At 38.6% G+C, this 20,136-nt stretch overlaps 1 protein-coding gene across 5 annotated transcripts in view; it reads right to left on the bottom strand.

Moving 5' to 3' along the window:
- Positions 1 to 20,136, bottom strand: part of CD99L2 (CD99 molecule like 2) — a 118,693-nt gene that overhangs the window by 23,909 nt on the left and 74,648 nt on the right. For all 5 annotated transcript variants that reach the window (XM_081277616.1, XM_081277613.1, XM_081277615.1 and 2 more), the window contains exons 4-6: positions 13,477 to 13,548; positions 13,267 to 13,350; positions 11,326 to 11,391 (exon numbers count right to left, since the gene is read on the bottom strand). In XM_081277616.1, the coding sequence (XP_081133742.1) occupies positions 11,326 to 11,391; positions 13,267 to 13,350; positions 13,477 to 13,548 (222 nt within the window). The remainder of the gene's footprint in view (positions 1 to 11,325; positions 11,392 to 13,266; positions 13,351 to 13,476; positions 13,549 to 20,136) is intronic.

The following is a 20,136-nucleotide window of genomic DNA, read 5'->3' on the forward strand; positions in this document are numbered from 1 at the left end:
TCATGGAATCAGATGCATCTTATAAAGATCTCAGATTGGCTATGAACAGCTATTCACAAAACAAATAACACAGCATTTCTAACAAACACACTTGCTATTGTTGGAGAAAGCAGAGTGGGAAGAAGCGTAGGAGTCGCCATATACACTAATGTGTGAGTGGCAACAAGGTCACCAGTGAGTGCTTGCAGAACTACAATGCTGGCCTGTCATTGGTCCCCTCTGCTGTTCTAGAGGTGGCTATTGCCAAGGATAAAGGCAGATATCTACATAGGCTCCCTCTGTTGACACATTCAAGTAATTTCCAGGTTTTGAACCCTCTTAGTAATTATTTTTTGAGGGAGGGGGTGTGTACCAGGGATTGAACTCAGGGGCACTTGACCACTGAGCAACATCCCATCCATGTTTTGAATTTTATTTAGAGACAGGGTCTCACTGAGTTGCTTAGTGCCTAACTATTGCTGAGTCTGGCTTTGAACTTACAATCCTCCTGCCTCAGCCTCCTGAGCTGCTGGGACTACAGGATCCTGCCACTGCACCCAGCTCTAGGTAATTCTTTTACATAAAGAGAGAATGAAGCTGAGCGTAGTCCCAAGCCTGCTCACTTCCTCATCTCCCCCCAGGGGTGTACAGAGAGACTGGCCAACAGATCCAAACACTTAGGCTCCTGATTATCAAGCTGTGATTATAGGAAACACTGACTTAAGATGATAACCAAAACTGTAATTCTTTCTTCTCCAAAAAAGGGATCTCATCCTGTGAGGCTAGAGGAAAAATAGAACTCATCACCCCAAATCCTGTCCAGTTGAGTTGCATGAACCTTGTTACTGGAGTTAGCCACGCCAAGGTCCTGGCTTTGATAGCTCTTTGGCCACTGAGCTCTGGTTACTTTACCTGAGCTCAAGCTGAATCCAGCTCCTCTACACAATGCACTCTGCTCAAAAGATGGTCTTGGGACAAGCAAAAAAAAAAAAAACCACCAGCATAAAATAAAGTGATACATCTCAGTACCATCCAAGAAAATGAGTTCCCAATAAAAATAAAATGGATGAAGCCATAAAAGCACTAAAAGAAATTTTAGGACAACATTTATATTATCTTAGGGGTAAGGAATGACTTTCAAACATTATCATAAAGCAGGAAACACAAAATGGGAAATAGTGTACCACATGTAAAAACTTTAGTATTAAGAGAACAAGCAACAAAAGGAAAAATAAACTGAATTTTATAAAAATTAAAAACGTTTTGTGTTTCAAAGGACATCATCAAGAAAGTGAAAGATGGCTCATAGAATGGGAGAAAATATTGGTAAATTATATATCTGATAAGAGACTTGTATTGAGGATATATAAAGAATTCCTAACAACTCAATAATAAGACCAATAATTAAATTTAAAAATTGGCAAAGGCTGGGGCCGGGGTTGTGGCTCAGTGGTAGAGTGCTTGCCTTGCATGTGTGAGGCACTGGGTTTGATTCTCAGTACCACATAAAATAAATAAAAACAAATGAAATAAAGGTATTGTGTCCATCTACAAATAAAAATATTTAATAAAATATAAAAAATAAAAATAGGCAAAGGATTTGATGGCCAAAAAGACACACAAATAGCCAATAAACACCTGAAAAATCAGTCCATGTAACTCAGGAAAGGCACCCCAAAATCATAATGAAATGCCACAAAAAGGAAGAAAGGAGAAAGAAAAGGATGAGGAAAACTGAAATTCTCTTATACATTAGTAAGGACAACTGTTAAACCATTTGAAAGTACCCCCAGGAATCCATGTACTGGAAACTTAATCCCCAAAGTCATATGTCAATGGTATTTGGAGGTGGGATATTCAGGGGGGTAATCAAGGTTAGATGGGGTCAGGAGGGTGGGTCCCCATGATGGCATTAGTGGACTGATTAAAAGAAGGCCAGGGAGGGAGGCTGTAGGTTCAGTGGATTAGACAAAGGGGAAGAAAGGGAAGAGGATGGGATGGGAATGGGAAAGACAGTAAAATGCACTGGACACAACTGTCCTATGCTCATATATGAATACATGATCAGTGAATCTCCACATCATGTACAAGCCCAAGAATGGGCAGTTCCAGCCTCCAGAACTGTAAGGTAAATAAACATCTTTCCTTTATTAATAACCCATTCCATGTATATACAATATGTCAAAATACACTCCACTGTCATGTATAACTAAAAGAACAAAAATTAAAAAAAGAAAAAGAGTAAGAGAGACCAAGGCTACCATGTTCATTCTGTCCTGCCACATGAAGGCCTCAGCCATGTCATGATCCAGCAAGAAAGCCCTAATCAGATGATGAGCATATGTCAGCATCATGCCGTTAGACTTCCCAGCCTCCAGAACTTGGTACTAAATAAACCTCGATTCTTTTTTATTTGTTATTTTTACTTATGTATGTATGACAGTAGAATGTATTTTGGCATATTACACATACATGAAGGACAACTTATTCTAATTACGATCCTGTTCATGTGGTTGTTCATGATGTAGAGTTACCATGGTTGTGTATTCAAATACAAGGCTAGGAAAGTTATGTCCATTTAATTCTGTTGTTCTTCCTATTCCCCTCTCCCCTCCCTACCCATTGTCTAATCCAATGGATTCTATTCTTCTCTTCCCTACCCTTCTTTTTTGTGGTTTAGCGTCCACATATCAGAGAGAACAATCATCCTTTGATAAACCTCTATTCTTAACAAATTACCCCCCCCAAAAAAAATTACCCAGTCTGTGATCATCAGTCACACCAACAGAAAACAGACCAAGACAGATATATATTCAAGACATACGTCCACATAAAAACTTGTATGCCAATATTCATAACAGCAACATTCATAAAAGCTAAAAAGTAGAAAAAATGCAAAGTTATTTGAGTGAATAAATGAAATCTTTTTAGAATATATGCAAAAAGGATTCCTAATCCATAATGTAAAATGAACCCTTACCAACCTATGAGAAAATTGGGCCAAGACATGGACAGGCAATTCACAAAATATATTGTCCAATAAGACATATAAAAAGTTTCACTTCTTTTGAATTAAAAAAAATGCAAATTTGAACAGGACAGTGTTTTGCTCTGAATGATTTTACAGAGATTACAAAACCGTGATGTTGATGGAGGCAAAGGTCTAAGAAAAAAGGTATCTACTTGCTTCCTTATGGTTGAAATGCAAGATGGTACAACCTTAATGCAAAGTCTCATCTTTAAAAACGGATACCTTCTATGACCTAGCAATTTGACTGTTAGGAATTTAACTGAGAGAAACAACTGTGCTTTTGCATATTCAGCATGACAATGCTCATCTTGACACTGTCTGTGTACAGTAGCAAAAGCTGGGGGAACCTCTCTGTACAAAAACAGGTAGCTGGTTAAAGACATGATGGTATAACATAATATTATGTTGTCACTGAGAGGGTATTATAGAACACATTTCAACAATAGAGCATGGTTGAATAAAAACTGGTGGTAAAAGAATACAATGATCACAGACACACTTCTTTACAAATGTATATTTGTGCATAGAAAAAGAACTTCCAGTTTATATTCCAAAGTATTATTGGCCCTTCTCCCTAGATGGCACAACAACAAACAACTTTTTTCCATAATTTTTTACATATGTACACCCTTTTTTTAAAGAATTCTAGAAAACTTGTAAATATGTAAGCCCCATACGATCTATTTCTCTCCAAGAGGCTATTTCACAAGTCATTGGCAAGATCTTCATTTTCTAATACAGTACATTTTATCGCACCTGCCTTCTGAGCTCATAATTATATAGCAAAGGGACTATGGTACTCTTCTGTCACACCAGAAATTTCCCTATACAGTGTACTTCATGCTGCAACTTGCTTTCAGCACAGGTATCTAGGCATATAAATAGTGGCACAGACTGCTATAGCTCTAGGAACCTCTGATCTAACGATAGCCACTGTAGCAACAGTGAGCACCTGCCACATCAGGTCCCAGAGCTACAGGAACCCTGTAGATGTAGCAACCACCACCGCTATGAGGGCAGCTACAATTATGCTGACCACCATAGTTATAGGGACCCTGTAGAACAGGAGGCACTGGCTCAGTGAGAAAGTTGTATGCAATGGTTTCAATATGGTTTGTCCCCTTGGAAACTGGTGTTGTAATCTGATTGCCACTGGTAGTGCTGGGAGATGGGGCCTTTAAGACATGATTAGGTCTTGAAAAAGGATTAAGTCTTTTGTCCTGGGGATGGATTAGTTAGCACAAGAGCAGGTTGTTAATACTGTGTTTTGACTCATCTGTAGGTGTCTACTTGCACTTCTACTTTTCTGCCCTATTATAATACAACATGGGGCCTTACTAGAGGGGGTTGTCCAATCTCAAGCTTCTAGCCTCCAGAACTGTGAGGTAAATCAACATCTTTCCTTTATTAATTACCCATTCTTAGTTATTCTGTTACAGCAATAGAAAATGGACTAACACATTGTGAATAAGCCCCATTTTCAAAGTAGGTGTCAGACACCCCAGCAGCTCAAATACAAAAACAACAATGCACACATACACAGCCTTGAGTTCTATACAGTCACACACCTGGGGAGGCAAAGACACAATGCATGTAGATGTCATTCTCTGATAGGAGCCCAAGCCCTGGCTCATGGTGAGGAATGACACATTCAGTTGCCAAGGACACAGAGAGTCATATAACAGAAGGATAACTGTATCTAGAACTGTGAGCGGAAGATGTTCCAGTGTTTAAATACATTTGTGAGTATTCTGGACTTTGATGAGACACAGTTTGGGCTTTCAGATAGTTTATAAATGTATTTCATTATCTAAAATTAAATGGCAGAAGTGCAAAATAAAATTAAATTAATAAATAAAGTGTATTGTTTTGGATGTCAGGTGTCCCCCAAAAGCTCACGTGTGAGATAGTGCAAAGTTTAGAGGAGAAATGATTGGGTTATGACCTTAACCTAATCACTGAATTAATCCCTGATGGATTAACTGAGTGGTAATTAACTGAGGCAGGTGGGGTGTAGTGAGAGGAGGTCATTATTGGGGGCATGCCTTTGGGGTATATATTCTGTATCTGGTAAGTGGAGTCTCTCTGCTTCCTGATCATGTGAGCTGCCTCCCTCTGCCACACTCTCCTGCCATGATGTTCTGTCAATTGAGAACAGACACAAGGACCAGAGGAAGGTCAAGGTAAGGTAATCACTTTATGAAAAGGCTACAATATACCAGCACCCTTAAGGACCGAGCTTCAGTGTAGTAGAAGACAGGACTGAGGTCACACAGAAACTTCCTGTTACTTCTGCTACCCCATCTCCCACAAGCACCCTGAAGCTCAACTGAGAGAAAGCTGGATTTACAGGTCAGACACAGAGTTCACCTACCCTCACACTGCACCCTTACCCACACCTTCTGGGAAGTCCTGGGCTCCCTCACATGTTTCATCCCATGCCATGATCCCACCCCTAATGTGAATCACAGGATCAACAGGTTTATATTTTTTACATAGCCCTCATTTCTAAAATTGTTGGGTCACTAGGTAGGTGTATGTTTAGTTTTCTAAGAAATTTTACCAACAATGCATGAGAATTTCAGTTGTCTCACATCCTTATCAACATCTGATATTATCAGTATTTTCTTTTCATTTTAGCTATTCTGATAGGTGAGTTGTAGTATATTATTGTGATTTTAATGTGTATTTCCTTGAAAAACATTGATTTTGAATATAATAATCTCCTCTATGAAGAGTCTATTCAAATGTTACACTCAGTTTTAACTGGGCTATTTGTTCATTATTATGCAGTACCTTTAAACAGAGGAGTGACACATGATCAGACTCATGTTCTTGATGGTTCTCTGGAAGCTGCACGGAAGGCAAACTGGATCAAGGAGACCAGATAAGGGGTTAGGGGAAAATCCATGGAGAGGAGATGAGAGCCTGGAATTGATGGGAGGTAAGGAGAAAGAATATTCCAGTTTCAAAATATACAAGGGGAAAGGACTTCTAACATGAGAGAGTGAGGAGAACACACTCTCTCCTTAGAAACTAGAAACTGCTTTACTTTCAGTCAGAGCAGCTTGAGTCAGAGGCATTTTTGCTCAGGACTGCCCTCATTTTTCCTCCCCCTAGGTCTTTTAACAGATTGTTCCCTGGATACCATAAAACCCAGCAACCATGCTGCAGATGCCAAAGGAGACAGACTTGACTTGGAGCACTGTCAGGTAACATAGAAATCTTGGAGTTCAGTGAATAGGGAAGGCCAGCAGTTTCTTTCACCTGAGCAAGACACCAACCAGTTACCTGGCTAAGATCTAATAGGGAAATGGGGAGGTGAAGCAACTGCAGAGAGCTTAAAAAAGTCTTTACATATTCCTAGTCATCCTGAAGCTAAATATAGGCCCAGCAGAGTCTAGTACAGGATGAAGGACAACCATAGAGATACTAGAGCAGAACTAAGATTCTACACATGAACACTTACATTTATGTCAACTGGTTTTCAACCAAGGAACCAAGATGATTCAAAGGAGGAATGGATAGCTATAAGGATGGCCTTAACCTAAGAAGGGCCTTAGCCTAACACCATTTTAAAATAAAACTACAGTCCCCACCAGGCACACCTACAGAGCCCTCCAATATTGTTATCAGGCATAGCCTGATAAAATAAGTCACTTTTCACAACCCTGACAAAACTCAGAGTGAAGTCACTTGTCATTTGTCTTCACCCTGATAAAGTCAGAGGCAAGAGATCAGGGTGGAAACCACTAGACCAGATGTCCTGACCCCAGAATGAAAGACGTCACTGAGAAACGCAGTAATGGCTGATAAGGATTCAAAGGGTGGGTAGAAGCCCCCAGACTTAGCATAAATAATGGAGCAAATGAACAGACTTTCAGCCAGCTGACACTGATGCCCACATGCTGGAGAGCCTGATGAGGACCTGGACTGACACCCCAACTCTTCTCATCATTTGCGTGATCCTCTGCGTTGTTGTCCTCACTGCTGTCAAACTCTACAGCTACATCTTGACCCTGGTGAGAGGCACAACTTCTCCCTACGACCCTCTCCCCAGTGGGCCATCAGCTCCACCCCAGGAGAAGCCTGCCTTGGTTCCTGATCTGATCACTATGGTCTGAGTGAGTGGACACCTACCTGACTTAAAACCTAAGGCTTGAGACTTAAGATCTGGCACTTGAGCTTAGCATACAGAGGGAGTTGTCATGAGCCTGTCATGATTAAGTGTGTTTGCAGTGCTTAGAATTAATCTAGAATTGTTTGCTGTGAATTGATTATGTCTATTGCAGTGCCCAGCATTAAGGATTGTCGTTTTCTTAAGAACCTATAGAGTGAAACTGTATTGAGTAATTTGAGTGAATAAAGCACTGAAAAAGGCATTAGTGTGTGGACATTCTTTATTTCTCCCCTCGACTGCATAGTCACACCTTTCTCCATCGAGACAATAGCCTTGTCAACAAACAGTGCTAAGGCAACTGAATATCCACATGTCAAAGAAAAAATCATGTCCTAATCTCACACCATAGATAAATGAACTCAAAATGGAGAAAAGTCTTAAATGTAAGGGTAAAACTGTAAAACTCTTGGCAGACTTAGGGAAAGATCACCAAAGCATAATTGATAAAAGAAAAAAATGAATGAGTTGAACTTTATAAAATTACTAGTATCTTTATTCTACAAACAACCCTAGAGTGAAAAGGAAAAGACAAACCACAAACTGGGAAAAAATATTTGCAGAATCATATACATAATATTTGTGTCCAGATTATATAAAGAGCTCATTAAATGTCAACAATAAGAATGCAAATCACCTAAATTTTAAATTGGGGAAAAATATAAACAAATTTCACCAGAGAATATAAAATAAGAAATAAACAATGGTTTGGGGTGTAATTCAGTGGTGAAACATTTGCCTGGTATGTGTGAGGTTCTGCCTCCAGTAAGGGGATGCAAAAGAAAACCACCAGAACGCAATACACACCTATTAGAATGTCTGAATTAAAAAAAAAAAAAAAAGAAAGAAAGAAACTGACAATACCAATCACTGACAAAGATGTGAAGCAACAGGAACTCTCATTCATTGCTGGTGGGAACGCACAGTAGTACTGTCACTTTAGAGGACAGCTTGGCAGTTTCTTGCAAAGTTAAACATAGACTTGCCATATGAACCAGCAAGCACGCACCTAAGCTATTTATCCAAGTAAGCTGAAAACGTACGCCTGCACAAAAATCTGTAGGGTAAATGTTTAAAGCAGCTTGATTCATATTCACCAACAGCTGGAGGTGAATGGGTAAATAGTGGTATATTTCTACTATGGGTTGTTATTCAGTACTAAAATGAAACAAGCTATGAAAAGATATGGATGAACTTAGCATACTGCTAAGTGAAAGAAGCCAGTCAGAAAAGGCTGTATCCTATACAATTGCAATGACACGGCATGTTGGAAAAGAAACAGCTATAGAGATGGTGAACAGATCAGTGCTTACAATAATAGAAGACAGATAAGACTTGAAGGAGGGAGGGATAACTGAGGATTATAGAGGGAATGTGTAGAAGAACTTACAATAGAACAAAACAAAACATGAACTAAGTGGGTGGAGGAATCCCAGGATGGAATGTCAACAGTGACAAATGAATTTAAGCCATTATAAACATATGGCAAAACCACACTGAATGCATAGGGGTGATGGAGATGGTCTAAGTAACTGGGAAACAAAGGGGTATGGGCTGAGAATTCTTATACTGATATACAGGCATAGCTGAACTAAGCAAGAAAGGAACAGGATGACAGATGGTAGAAGTCAGGTTCTCACCATCAGAGAGGCAAGTTCCAGATAAGTAAGCAAGCAAGACCAAAATAAGCCTTTTGGCACTAGATTCAAGTAGATGTAAGTATGAAGTAATGTTTAGGTTAATATAACTACAGACAATTAAGCCTAAAAATAACCATAGCTATGTGTGCATACTTAGTGCTATGTGTCACATGTTTGTATACCCCTCACAAATTCATATGCCGAAGTCTTGACATCCACTGTGATGCTGTTAGGAGGTGGGGTCTTTGGGTGGTTATTAGGTCCTGAGCATAGACCTCTCATGATGGGGTTAGGGCCTTATAAGAAGACATATGACAGAGCTTGTATCCTCCTTCTGATCTCCATGTGAGCAAACAGAGAGAGGGCAACCAGCTACAGGCAAAGAACCTAGGTCACACATGACATAAAGCTGAAACCATCAGTATGTCACTAGGAAACACAATGGGAGAAGCTTCTTACATGCACTCAGATACAAATGACAGGGGAATACCAAAGAAGCTATCGACCGAAATGGGGAAAAATCCCAGTCCAGACTAGGCAGGGAGGGAGTGAAGGGGGAGGGGGAGGGTTCACCCTCTTAGGCAAGGTAAGAGGACCTATTGACAAAAGACTGGCATTTTCACCCAGATGAAATATGGGCATCCTAAAGGGCCAGGGAAAAGGTTTCATGAGGAAAAAATACATAACAGATAATATATTGTTTCACAAACACACTAAAGTATAGCTGAATCTATTCCCTAGGACATGAGGCTGGAAATGCATTAACAGATGTTCTCTTTATGCTGAAGTTTATAATTTATTTAAATGTGAGGTTTTACCTTTGCTCCCAGCATGAACATGTTTTTGTGTAAAGGATAGTGTCTGAGAAGATAATTGTGTGCTTGTCATAATCATGTTTCAGTTTCACACTTGTCCTTTCTGGTGGGACCCCTTGATCTTCTTTTACTGACACCCATAATGACAGAGGATATAACTGAAGCTAACAATTGATTATTCGTTACAAGAGAAGTTCCAATGTGAACCTAATTAAAGAATTTCCTTACATTTCTTCCTTGCTAAAACAATTACTTTTAATAAGGAAAAGCTCCTGACATGCCATTCAGACCTTCCCTCACATGCATGCTTACACACACAACTACTGCCCTCATCTCCCCATCTGAAAATACCATTTGTCACCCAGAAGTAATTGGCTAATTTGCTGGGTTTGCCCTTTAAACGTTCCATGTTCTCCTGACACCTGTGAGTTTCATTTAGAGGCTCTTAGGGTTTTTTTTCTAGAGATGACACTGTCTGGAAAGGGATTTCTGAGGATGATTCTGAATATAGTACCTGAATCACAAAAGAACAATGCTCCCACATGAAAGACACACTGTTCTTGCAAGAAACAAGCAAATGTCAGTACCACAGTCAGGACTGTGAGGCATCTCAGGGCTACAGCTACACCCATAACTTGTCACACCCCTAGCCTGTTACAACAACATGCCATCACAATCAGTTATAACCAAAGTGTTAACAACCAACTCCACTCACCATCCTAACGTGATCACAAGTTACTTGCACAACACATTACAACCACAAGTTGCAGACATAGCAAGTTACAGCTACAAGTTATAACACTAAGTTGTTTCACCACATTAACAAGTCTGGCTGACACCCCCTCTGTACTTACCATCAGATTTGACACACACTATGAAAAAAGGTTTAAATCATTGGTAGTTGTGGGGGGGGATGAAAAATATAGTGCCTTGGGGAGGGTGTGAGTATTCAAGGATAATATGATGGAACCATTCTGCCTCCTGATTGTGGTGATAGAGACTCAAATATTCACATGATAAAATTTCACAGATCTACACACACACACACACACACATACACATGCACACACAGGAAATCTGAACAAGGTATGTCCATGACTTCACAGTATTGCACAGATGTCAGTTTCCTGGTTTGGACAAGGTTCTTGGGTTCTGTATGACCCTATCCTCAGGGGGGAAAGGGTACAGGGTGCACAAGGAGGGATTCCCCTGAAGTAGTGTTACAACTGCCTGTGAGTCTTAAACTACTTCACTAAAGGTATTTAAAAAGATATGTGACTTGCTAGGAGCCTTTTCAGGATGAGCCTTGGTTCAAGCACAGCAGGAGGGGCAGGCTTTCTCTGGGGAAGGCCATTCTGTACATGTGTTCTGCCCTTGGTCATTCTACACTCAGCACTGCCTCACAAACAGGCTACTGCTAGCATGGAAGCGTCAGTCCAGGAGGCACCTTGGCTCAAAGGGCAGCAGGAGAAATGTGTACCTTTTCCAAAGTGACTTTTACAGGCAACTTTGAGTTTCATGGCCCATGTCACTGCAAGGGAACTCCAACTTGCAAGCTGGGGTATCTGGGTACTATCTCTCATTTCCCAGAAGCTGAGTAAGAATGGCTCAATTAGCCTGGTTGCTGCATAAGCACCTTTTTAACCAGAATAGGAATACAGTTGAACAAATCAACACTATTACCTTTATTCTTATCAGGTTTGTATTCACCACCTCCTAATATGTCTTCAAGATCCTTGTCTGAAAAACCTAGAAAAAAATAAAATATACATTTCAATGACAAAACACTTTTAGCAACAAGAAACTCATATTAGTTAACATTAATTAATATTAATAGAAAATGCTGCCAGTTCCACTTGAGAATGTCGTTGATGGCACTGGGGGCATGGCCTAGTGGAATAGTACTTGCCTAGTATGTGCAAGGTCCTGGGTTGAATCCCCAGAACCACACAAAAAAATCCCTTGATGAAGATGGTAGACAAAATTCCAAGAGGGCCCCAAGACTTCCCACTGCTGGTGTGTACATGCCCTGTATAACAGCCAGTCATTTCAAATGTGAGTGGGACTATGAAGTGGATGGATATCATTCCCTTGATTAGGTCATAGGTCATATTAACATTGCAAAGGTAAAGGGATTTTGCAAACATAATTAAGATACAGTAATCAAAAGGAAAATTACACTGGGCGAGCCTGACTTAATCAGGTGACCCCTTAAATACAGGTTTTATCTTCCCTCAAGTTCAGACATCAGAAGCAAAAATGCAAGTCTTTCTCTCTTCTCCCTCTCAACCCTCTCTCTCTGCCTTTCTCCTGCTGGTCCTGAAGAAGCAAATAGCTGAAAGGAAATATACTGTTAGCAACCACATGAGGTTGGAATTTGAGACCCCAGCCCTGGTCAACACCCTGATTGGAGTTCTATGAAACCCTGAACAGAAAGCTCAGCTTCCTAACTGACTAAAGGAAATTTCAAGATGGCAAATGGGCATTATCTTCATTCGCTATTTCTTTTTTTTTTTAACTAAGTTTCTGAAAATTTGTGATGGGAGTAATAGAAAACTAATACAGGAAGCAGAACAGTTATTAATTACATATAGTTCAACCACTGAGTACACCTCTTTGAATATTCCATGATGAAATGGAAAGTATGCTTATGGCATTTCTGTTGCACTTGAAGTACTATAGTTCTCTCACAAACGCAGCTGTGTGACTGCTCCAATTCTAAGGTCTTAGCTGCTTTGGGTCACAGGAGACCACTTTTATTGGATAGAATGAATGATGGACCAACTATAGTTATACCAAGTTGATGTTTTCTTGAAAAATCAATGAAATGAGTTCAACAATTCAGAAAGGCTACTGATGGTATTTATTGCCAAGAATATGATTTCAACTAAAACTTGGGATTCTCAAAAACCTATATCCATCACTGTGATTTAATAGCTTCTCAATACTCAAAGACCTTTTCTAATGACATAGGTGGTGATATTAACAAATGTTACTTTGAGTTTTGCATAATGAAGTGTGGCATTATTTGAAACTGGAAAAATCTTAGAATATTAATGTTTTCCAAGTGACCAATGTGCAATGTCACAAAACCACAAATAGGTAAAAGATCCACTAAGAGGGCAAGAGAGTCCCATGGGATTCAATGGAACAGAGAGAGGAAAGCTCAAAGATACGTTTCCCACAATGTGCTTAACCTATAAACAACTACTAGTTGAGTTTTGGTATGCTACTGAAGAAGAATGTCCATATTGACACGGAAAAGTCTATAAAGATGTTTTCCTTTTTCCAGCTACCTATCTGTATGAGGCTGGATTTTCTTCATGTATTTCACCCACAACATATCACAACTGAATTGAAATTTACATTTGAGAATCCAGTTGTCTCCTATCAAGCCAGATATTAGAGAAATTTGCAAAAATGTAAAATAATGCCACTATTCTCACTAAGTGGTGTTTTTTTCTTGCCAAATATAGTTACTTCTCATTAAAATATGCTATTTATGTTAACGTGTAGGACTCTGTGTTGGTCATGTTCAATTTCAGCTTTAAGGACTCAGATGGTAAATACTGATAGATACGACCTACCAGGGTTGGCCTGTGGTTTCAGTCAGCTGGAACTTACCTCCTCCTGCTACATTTGGTTTCCTGCGGCTATCATCTGGATCATTTCGATCATCCAAAGCATCAGCCAAGTCAAAATCATTTACTTCAGGAGGCCCCAAAAGACAAGAATACAGTCTTCTGGTTAAACTATAAGCAGGTCATTTGGACAGTATCCTTGAAGGGGCTCCCTAAGGCCCTCCTTACTGCCCTCCTCAGGGCAGACAGTTACCTGAAGAACCTGCTGGAGCTCTGGTTGTTCCTGGCCTCCTGGTTGTGGTGGTGGTGAGGTGGTCCCATCTCCCTAGAAGGGGTAGAAAGGACAGTAAGGAACACACATTTATACAACTACTCTATACCTTGGGAGAGTCACAACATCAATAGAGTACCCTTGCCTTGGACCTTCAGACCTCCAAACAATCATATTGAGATGAATGCCAAAGAGACGGAAAGTGTTTAGAAATGGTGGATTCTGCTCACTTTTCTTCAGGGGAAGGGGGGACTGGGAGATGAATATAGTCCCACATCTGACCAGGTGAGTGAGAGAGCTGGGACTTTAGCTCAGATTTGCTGGAGATGACTGCATGGTCAGGAAGTTCTAGATTTGAGCATGATCCCTGAGAGCTCCTCACCCTGGTTTCCACCAATGCCAGCCAGACCTGAACCAAAGACAACTGCCATGGATGGACCAATGTAACATTCCCTGTGAAGTATGGAAGTGTCTTATTAACTAAAAGTCGTTACAACATATACATACAATTTTATACAAGTGTGGTTACTACTGAAATATTAGGTCTTTGGATGCAACCAGGTCCTTTAAAAATATGGACTTCTTTCACATTGATTCCACAGCATGGCATTTTCCAACATTCTCTTCTCTTGCACTTCAGAAGAGAAGGCCATAATTGTTCCTGTTATTGAAGGTAATAGTGGAGAAAGGCACTGACAGAGCCATCCAGAGCAAGCAACCAGAGAGAAATAGCAATGTTTGTTAGGGGGGGGGGAGAGCATCAATGAGTTGGCAGATTAAATGTGGTCCTCTGGTGGGTGTGGTGGTACATGCCTGCAATTCCAGCTACTCAGGAGGCTGAGACAAGAAAATCCAAGTTTGAGGTCAGTCTGGGCAACTTAGTAAGACCCTTTCTAAATAAATAAATAAAAACCTCAACAAACTTAAAAGTATTAAAGTTATACAGAGAAGTATCTCTGACAATATGAATCCAAACTAGATACAAAGAAGAAAAAGGAAAAAAAAGAGAAGACAATCTATAAATACTGGAAGTTAAACAGCATACTTCTAAATAAAATAAGAGCCAAAAAAAAGACTCAAGGAGAAATTTAGAAATACAGAGAACTATGGGAAAATGAAAATACAACATATCAAAATATAGAGAATGCAGCTAAAAAATATTCAGAGGGAAGTTTATAGCACTAAATGCTTAAATTAGAGATGAAGATCTAAAATCAATAACCCAAGTTCTTAACCTGAGATAGTAGAAAAACAAAAGCAAAGCAAGCAGACAGAAATAGTAAACACAAGAGAAGAAATCAATGAAATTGAAAATAGGAAACTTATAGAAAGTCATGAACCAAAATGTTGTTCTTTGAAAAAGTAAATTTAAGTGATAAACCTATAGTCTTACTAATAACTATAAAAAGAGAAGAGAAAACACATCAACCTGAAAAATGAAATAAACTGTGATGACAAACTGTAGCCATTAAAAAGGAAAATGGAATGCTATGAACAACTTTATGCTCATGTATTTGACAATTTGGAAAAATTTACCAATGTCACAAAAACTACCAACTATCAAAACACAATCAAATCCCACATTCATGGATCAGAAAACTAATATTGTTAAAATGACCATACTGCCCAAGATGAGCTATGAATTTAGTGCAATTTCTGTTAAAATTCCAATAGCATTTTTTTTTTTTGCAGACAAAGACAAATCCATCCTAAAATCCATATGGAATCTCAAGGAATTCCAAATAGTCAAGAACAGTCTAGAAAAAGGAGAACATAGTTGGTAGAATCACAGTTCCTGATCTCAAAACTCACTACAAAGTTGTAGCTATCAAAACAGCATTGTATAGACATATAAGAACTGTCACAGACCAATGCAAGAGAACAAAGTGCCCCCAAATAAACCCTACCATATATTATTAACATATTTACAACAAGGATGCGAAGACCATTCATTCAATAAGTGAAGGACTGTCTTCAACAAATGGTGCTGGGATTGGACATCACATGCAAAAGAATGAGGAATGAAGTTCCATCATATAAAAAAAATTAATTCAAGCTGGACATGGTGGCACACACCTGTAATCCCTGGTACTTGGGAGACTGAGGTAGGAAGATCACAAGTTTGAGGCCAGTCTCAGCAACTTAGCAAAACCCTGCCTCAAAATAAAAAAATAAAAAAAATAAGAAAGAAAAGGACTAGAGAGGCAGGTCAGTGATAGAGCACCTCTGGGTTTAATCCTCAGCATTGCAAATAATAGTAATAATAATAATTCAAAGGATCAAAGACTAAATATGAGAGCTAAAAAAAATCTTACAAGAAAACAACTGGGAAATTTTTCATGACATTAGTTTTGGTGATGACTTCCTGAACATGACACTACAAGTACAGCAAGCAAAAAAAAAGTATGTGGGGGGGAATTGGTCATCATGAAAATTTTTTAAATTTATCCAAAGGACACTATTCAGATAGTAGAAAGATTACTCACAAGAATGGAAGAAAATATTTACAAATCATACACATAACAAAGTATTAGTATCCATACTATGTAAGAAACTTCTACAACTCAACAACCAACCTGATTTTAAAAAACGGGAAAAGGATTTAACTAGATAGCTCTAGATAGCTCTTTTAAGAAGACATTAAAATGCCTAATAAACACATGAAAAGATGCTCAGCATCAATAGAGATTCCAAAAATGCAAATCAAAACTGCAATGAGGCTGGGCACGGTGGCACACGCCTGTAATCCCAGCAGCTAGGGAGGCTGAGGCAGGGGAATTGTGAGTTCAAAGCCAGCCTTAGCAACTTAGCTAGACCCTGTCTCTAAATAAAATATAAAAAGAGGTGGGGATGTGGCTCAGTGGATAAGCACCCCTGGGTTCAATCCCCAGTACCACAAAAAAAAAAAATGCAAAGAGATCCCATTTCACATGTATTAAGGTAGCTATTTTCAAAATTTTTAAAAATTGAAAATAAAGAATAACAAGTGCTGATGAAGACATGAAGAAATTGGAAACTTAGTATGTTGCTTATGGGAATACAAAAATAGTACAGCCAATGTGGAAAACATTTTGGCAGTTCCTTAAAACATGAAAAACAGAATTACCATGTGATCTAGCAATTCAACTTCTAGGTGTACACACAAATGAACTCAAAGTAGAGACTCTAACAGACACTTGCACACCAATGTTTATAGTAGCATTATTTACAACATTTAAAATGTAGAAAGAATCTGAGTGTATATCAACATATGAATGGTTAAACAAAACATGGCATATACAATGAAATATTATTCAGCCTTAAAAGAATGAAATGCTGATACATGCTATGACAGACAAACCCTGAAAATATTATGTTAAGTTAGCTAGGTATCTCACATAAGTAGAATCATACAATATTTGTCCTTTTGCATGTACCTAGAATGGGAAGATGCTTAAAGACAGAAAGTAAAACAGGTTACCAGAGGATCGGGATAAAAGGAATATGGAATTATTATTTTTTCTTTCTTTCTTTCTTTCTTTTTTTTGGGGAGCGGGGAGTGGGAATCAAACTTAGGGCTCTGTGAATGCAAGGCAAATAAATACTTTGCTGCTAAGCTACCTCCCAGTCCATGGATTTTTGTTTGTTTTTAAATGAGTTCATGTTTGGGGTGATGAAAAATTCTGGAAACATATAGTGATGATAGTTGCACTGAAATATATACTTATAATGGAAGACTTAATGTTATATATGTTTACTACAAGAAAAAACTCAATGTAGATGAAATACACAACCTGAATATTCCTATAGCTATAGTTGAAACGAAAGTTTTCAAAAACAAATCTCTAGGCCTTGGTAGTTTCACTGGAGAATTCTGCCAAATATTTAAAAAAAAAAAAAAAAGTCAGCTCTCTTCAAACTGATCTATTAAAATCCAGAAAGATTTTTTACTAGAAATAGACAAAGTTATTCTAAAATATATATATGGAAAGGCACAAGCCCTATAATAACTTTTTAAAATCTTGAAAAAGAATGAAGTGAGAAGAATCCCTCTACCGAGTCTTAAGACTTATTTTATAGGTACACTAATTGAGACAGTGGTTGAGGGACAGACAGGAATACAGATCAAAAGAACAGAATGGAGAACTCAAGAAGACCTCAACATACACCAGATGATTTTTGATAAACATGCAAAGGCAATCCAGTGTAAGAAAGTCTTCTCAGCAAAAGGTGCTAGAGTAATTAAATATCTGTATGGTTAGATATGAGGTATCCCACAAAAGCTCATGTATGAAACAATGCAAGAGAGTTCAAAGGAGAAATCATTAAATGACAGCAAGTAGCTTTTCCAAATGCAATGATAAGGAACTACAAGAAGAAAATTAAAATATTCACCAGCATGTGGAAATTAAACAAGATGGTCCCAAACAACTAGTGGGTCAAAGGAGAAATGAAAAGGAAAATCAAGTAATAGAGACGAAGGAATAGAGGGGTACGTCAGTGGTAGAGCACTTGCCTAGAATACATGAAGCCCTGGGTTCCACTCCCAGTGGGAAAGAAAGAAGGAAATAAGAAAGAAGGAGAGAGGAAGGGAAAAGGAGGAAGGAGAGGGGCAGGGGAGGGGGAGGGGGAGGGGGAGGGGGAGGGGAGGGGGAGGGGGAGGGAGGAAGGAAGGAAGGAAGGAAGGAAGGAAGGAAGGAAGGAAGGAAGGAAGGAAGGAAGGAAGGAGGGGGACGGGGAGAGGAGAGGAGGGGAGGGGAGGGAGAGGGAGAGAAAGAAAGAAAGCAAAAATTATGAGATGCAACAAAAGAAGCTCTAAGGGGGAATGCTTACCTTGGGAGGGGGGAGATCTTAAACAACCTAATGTATGGCTCAAGGTACTAACAAAATAAATACAAACTAAGCCAAAGTCAGCAGGAAGGAGGAAATTATAAACATCAGAGTAGAAATAAATGAAACATAGATAGCTGAAGGTGTAGTTCACTAGCTTAGTATGCATGAAGCTCTAGGTTCAACACTCCCACCACTACCACAAAAACAAAAAGAAATAGAGACAAGAAAAACAAGAGAAAAGATCAATAGAAGATTGAGCATGACTCAATGATAGAGCACATGCTTAGTATAGCATGTTCAACACCCTGGGTTCAGTAACCAGCACACACACAAACAAACCTAACAGTTGTTTGAAAAGATAAAACAAGATTAAAAATCCTTTAGCTCCACTAACAAAGAAAGAGAGCTCTCAAAATTATCAAGGAAAACAGGAGATATTACAACTGATACTATAGAAATATAAAAGATCATAGGAGATTACTATGAACCAAAAATCAGGTAACCTAGAACAATGCATAAATTCCTAGAAACATACAGCTTATCAAGACTGAAACATGAAGAAGCAGAAAATTGGAACAGGCCAACTATAAATAAGAATATTGAATCAATGATCCAAAATCTAACAGCCAGATACGGTGGCACACAGCTGTAATCCCAGCTACTTGGGAGGTTGAAGCAGAAAGATCAAGAGTGTAAAGCAAGTGAGGCAAGCATCACTCTCTTACCAAAGCCAGAAAATACCACAAGAAAAGTACAGGCCAGTATCCCTGCTTAACACAGAAACAAAAATCCTTAATGAAGTCCTAGCAAACAGAATTCAATAGCCCATTAAAAATATTATATACCATGATCAAGTTGGATTTATGTGTGGGATATAATGATGGCTCAATACACTTAAATCAATTAATGTGGTATATCACATCAGATGAAGTTGTACCTTCATACAATCATCTCAACAGGCACAGAAAAAGCACATCTGACTAAATCCAACATGCTTTTGATTAAAAAAAAAGTCTTTAAGTACAGAAGGATTGTAACTTATGATAAAGTCTGTGTGTGACAAGCCAACGGCTAGCATCATACTCTACAGTAAAAAGCTGATCACTTTTCTTAGAAGATCACTTTTCTTACTTTCACCATTTCTATTCAATATAGTACTAGAAATCCTCACCAGAGCAATTAGGCATCCCAGTCTGAAAGGAAGAAGTTCAGTTGTATCTGTAGATGACAGGATCTTATGTATAGAAATAAAAATCTGAAGACTCCACCCACCAAAAAGCTGTTAAAATAAACAAATTCAGTAAAGTTGCAGCATACAAACTTAACATAAGAAAATCGAACATTTTTATATTTAATGATAAACTCTCAAAAACATCTTAACAAAACAAATCCCATTTACAATAATATAAAAACAACAAATTGGGAATAAATTTAACTCTGGAGTTAAAAGATATGTATTCTGAGAACTATAAAACATTACTCAAAGAAATTGAAGAAGATGCAGTAGTAGAAAGATATGTTCATGGACTAGGAGGATTAACACTGCTAACATGTCCATATTATCCAAAGCGATCTATATATAGATTCAGTGCAATCCCCATACAAATTCCAACAGCATTTTTCACAGAGTTTAGAAAAAATCCTAAAGGCGATGCTTAAAATTTGTATGAAAACACCAAACACTGAATAGCAAAGCAATATTGAGAAAGAAGCCCAGATTTGGAACCATCACACAACAGATTTCAATACACTACAGAGCAACAGTAATCAAAACAGCATGATATTGACATGAAAACAGAAATACAGACCAAAGGGACAGAATAGAAAGCC

This window comes from Spermophilus citellus, assembly GCF_964194105.1.
Source record: "Spermophilus citellus genome assembly, chromosome: X".
NCBI lineage: Eukaryota > Metazoa > Chordata > Mammalia > Rodentia > Sciuridae > Spermophilus > Spermophilus citellus.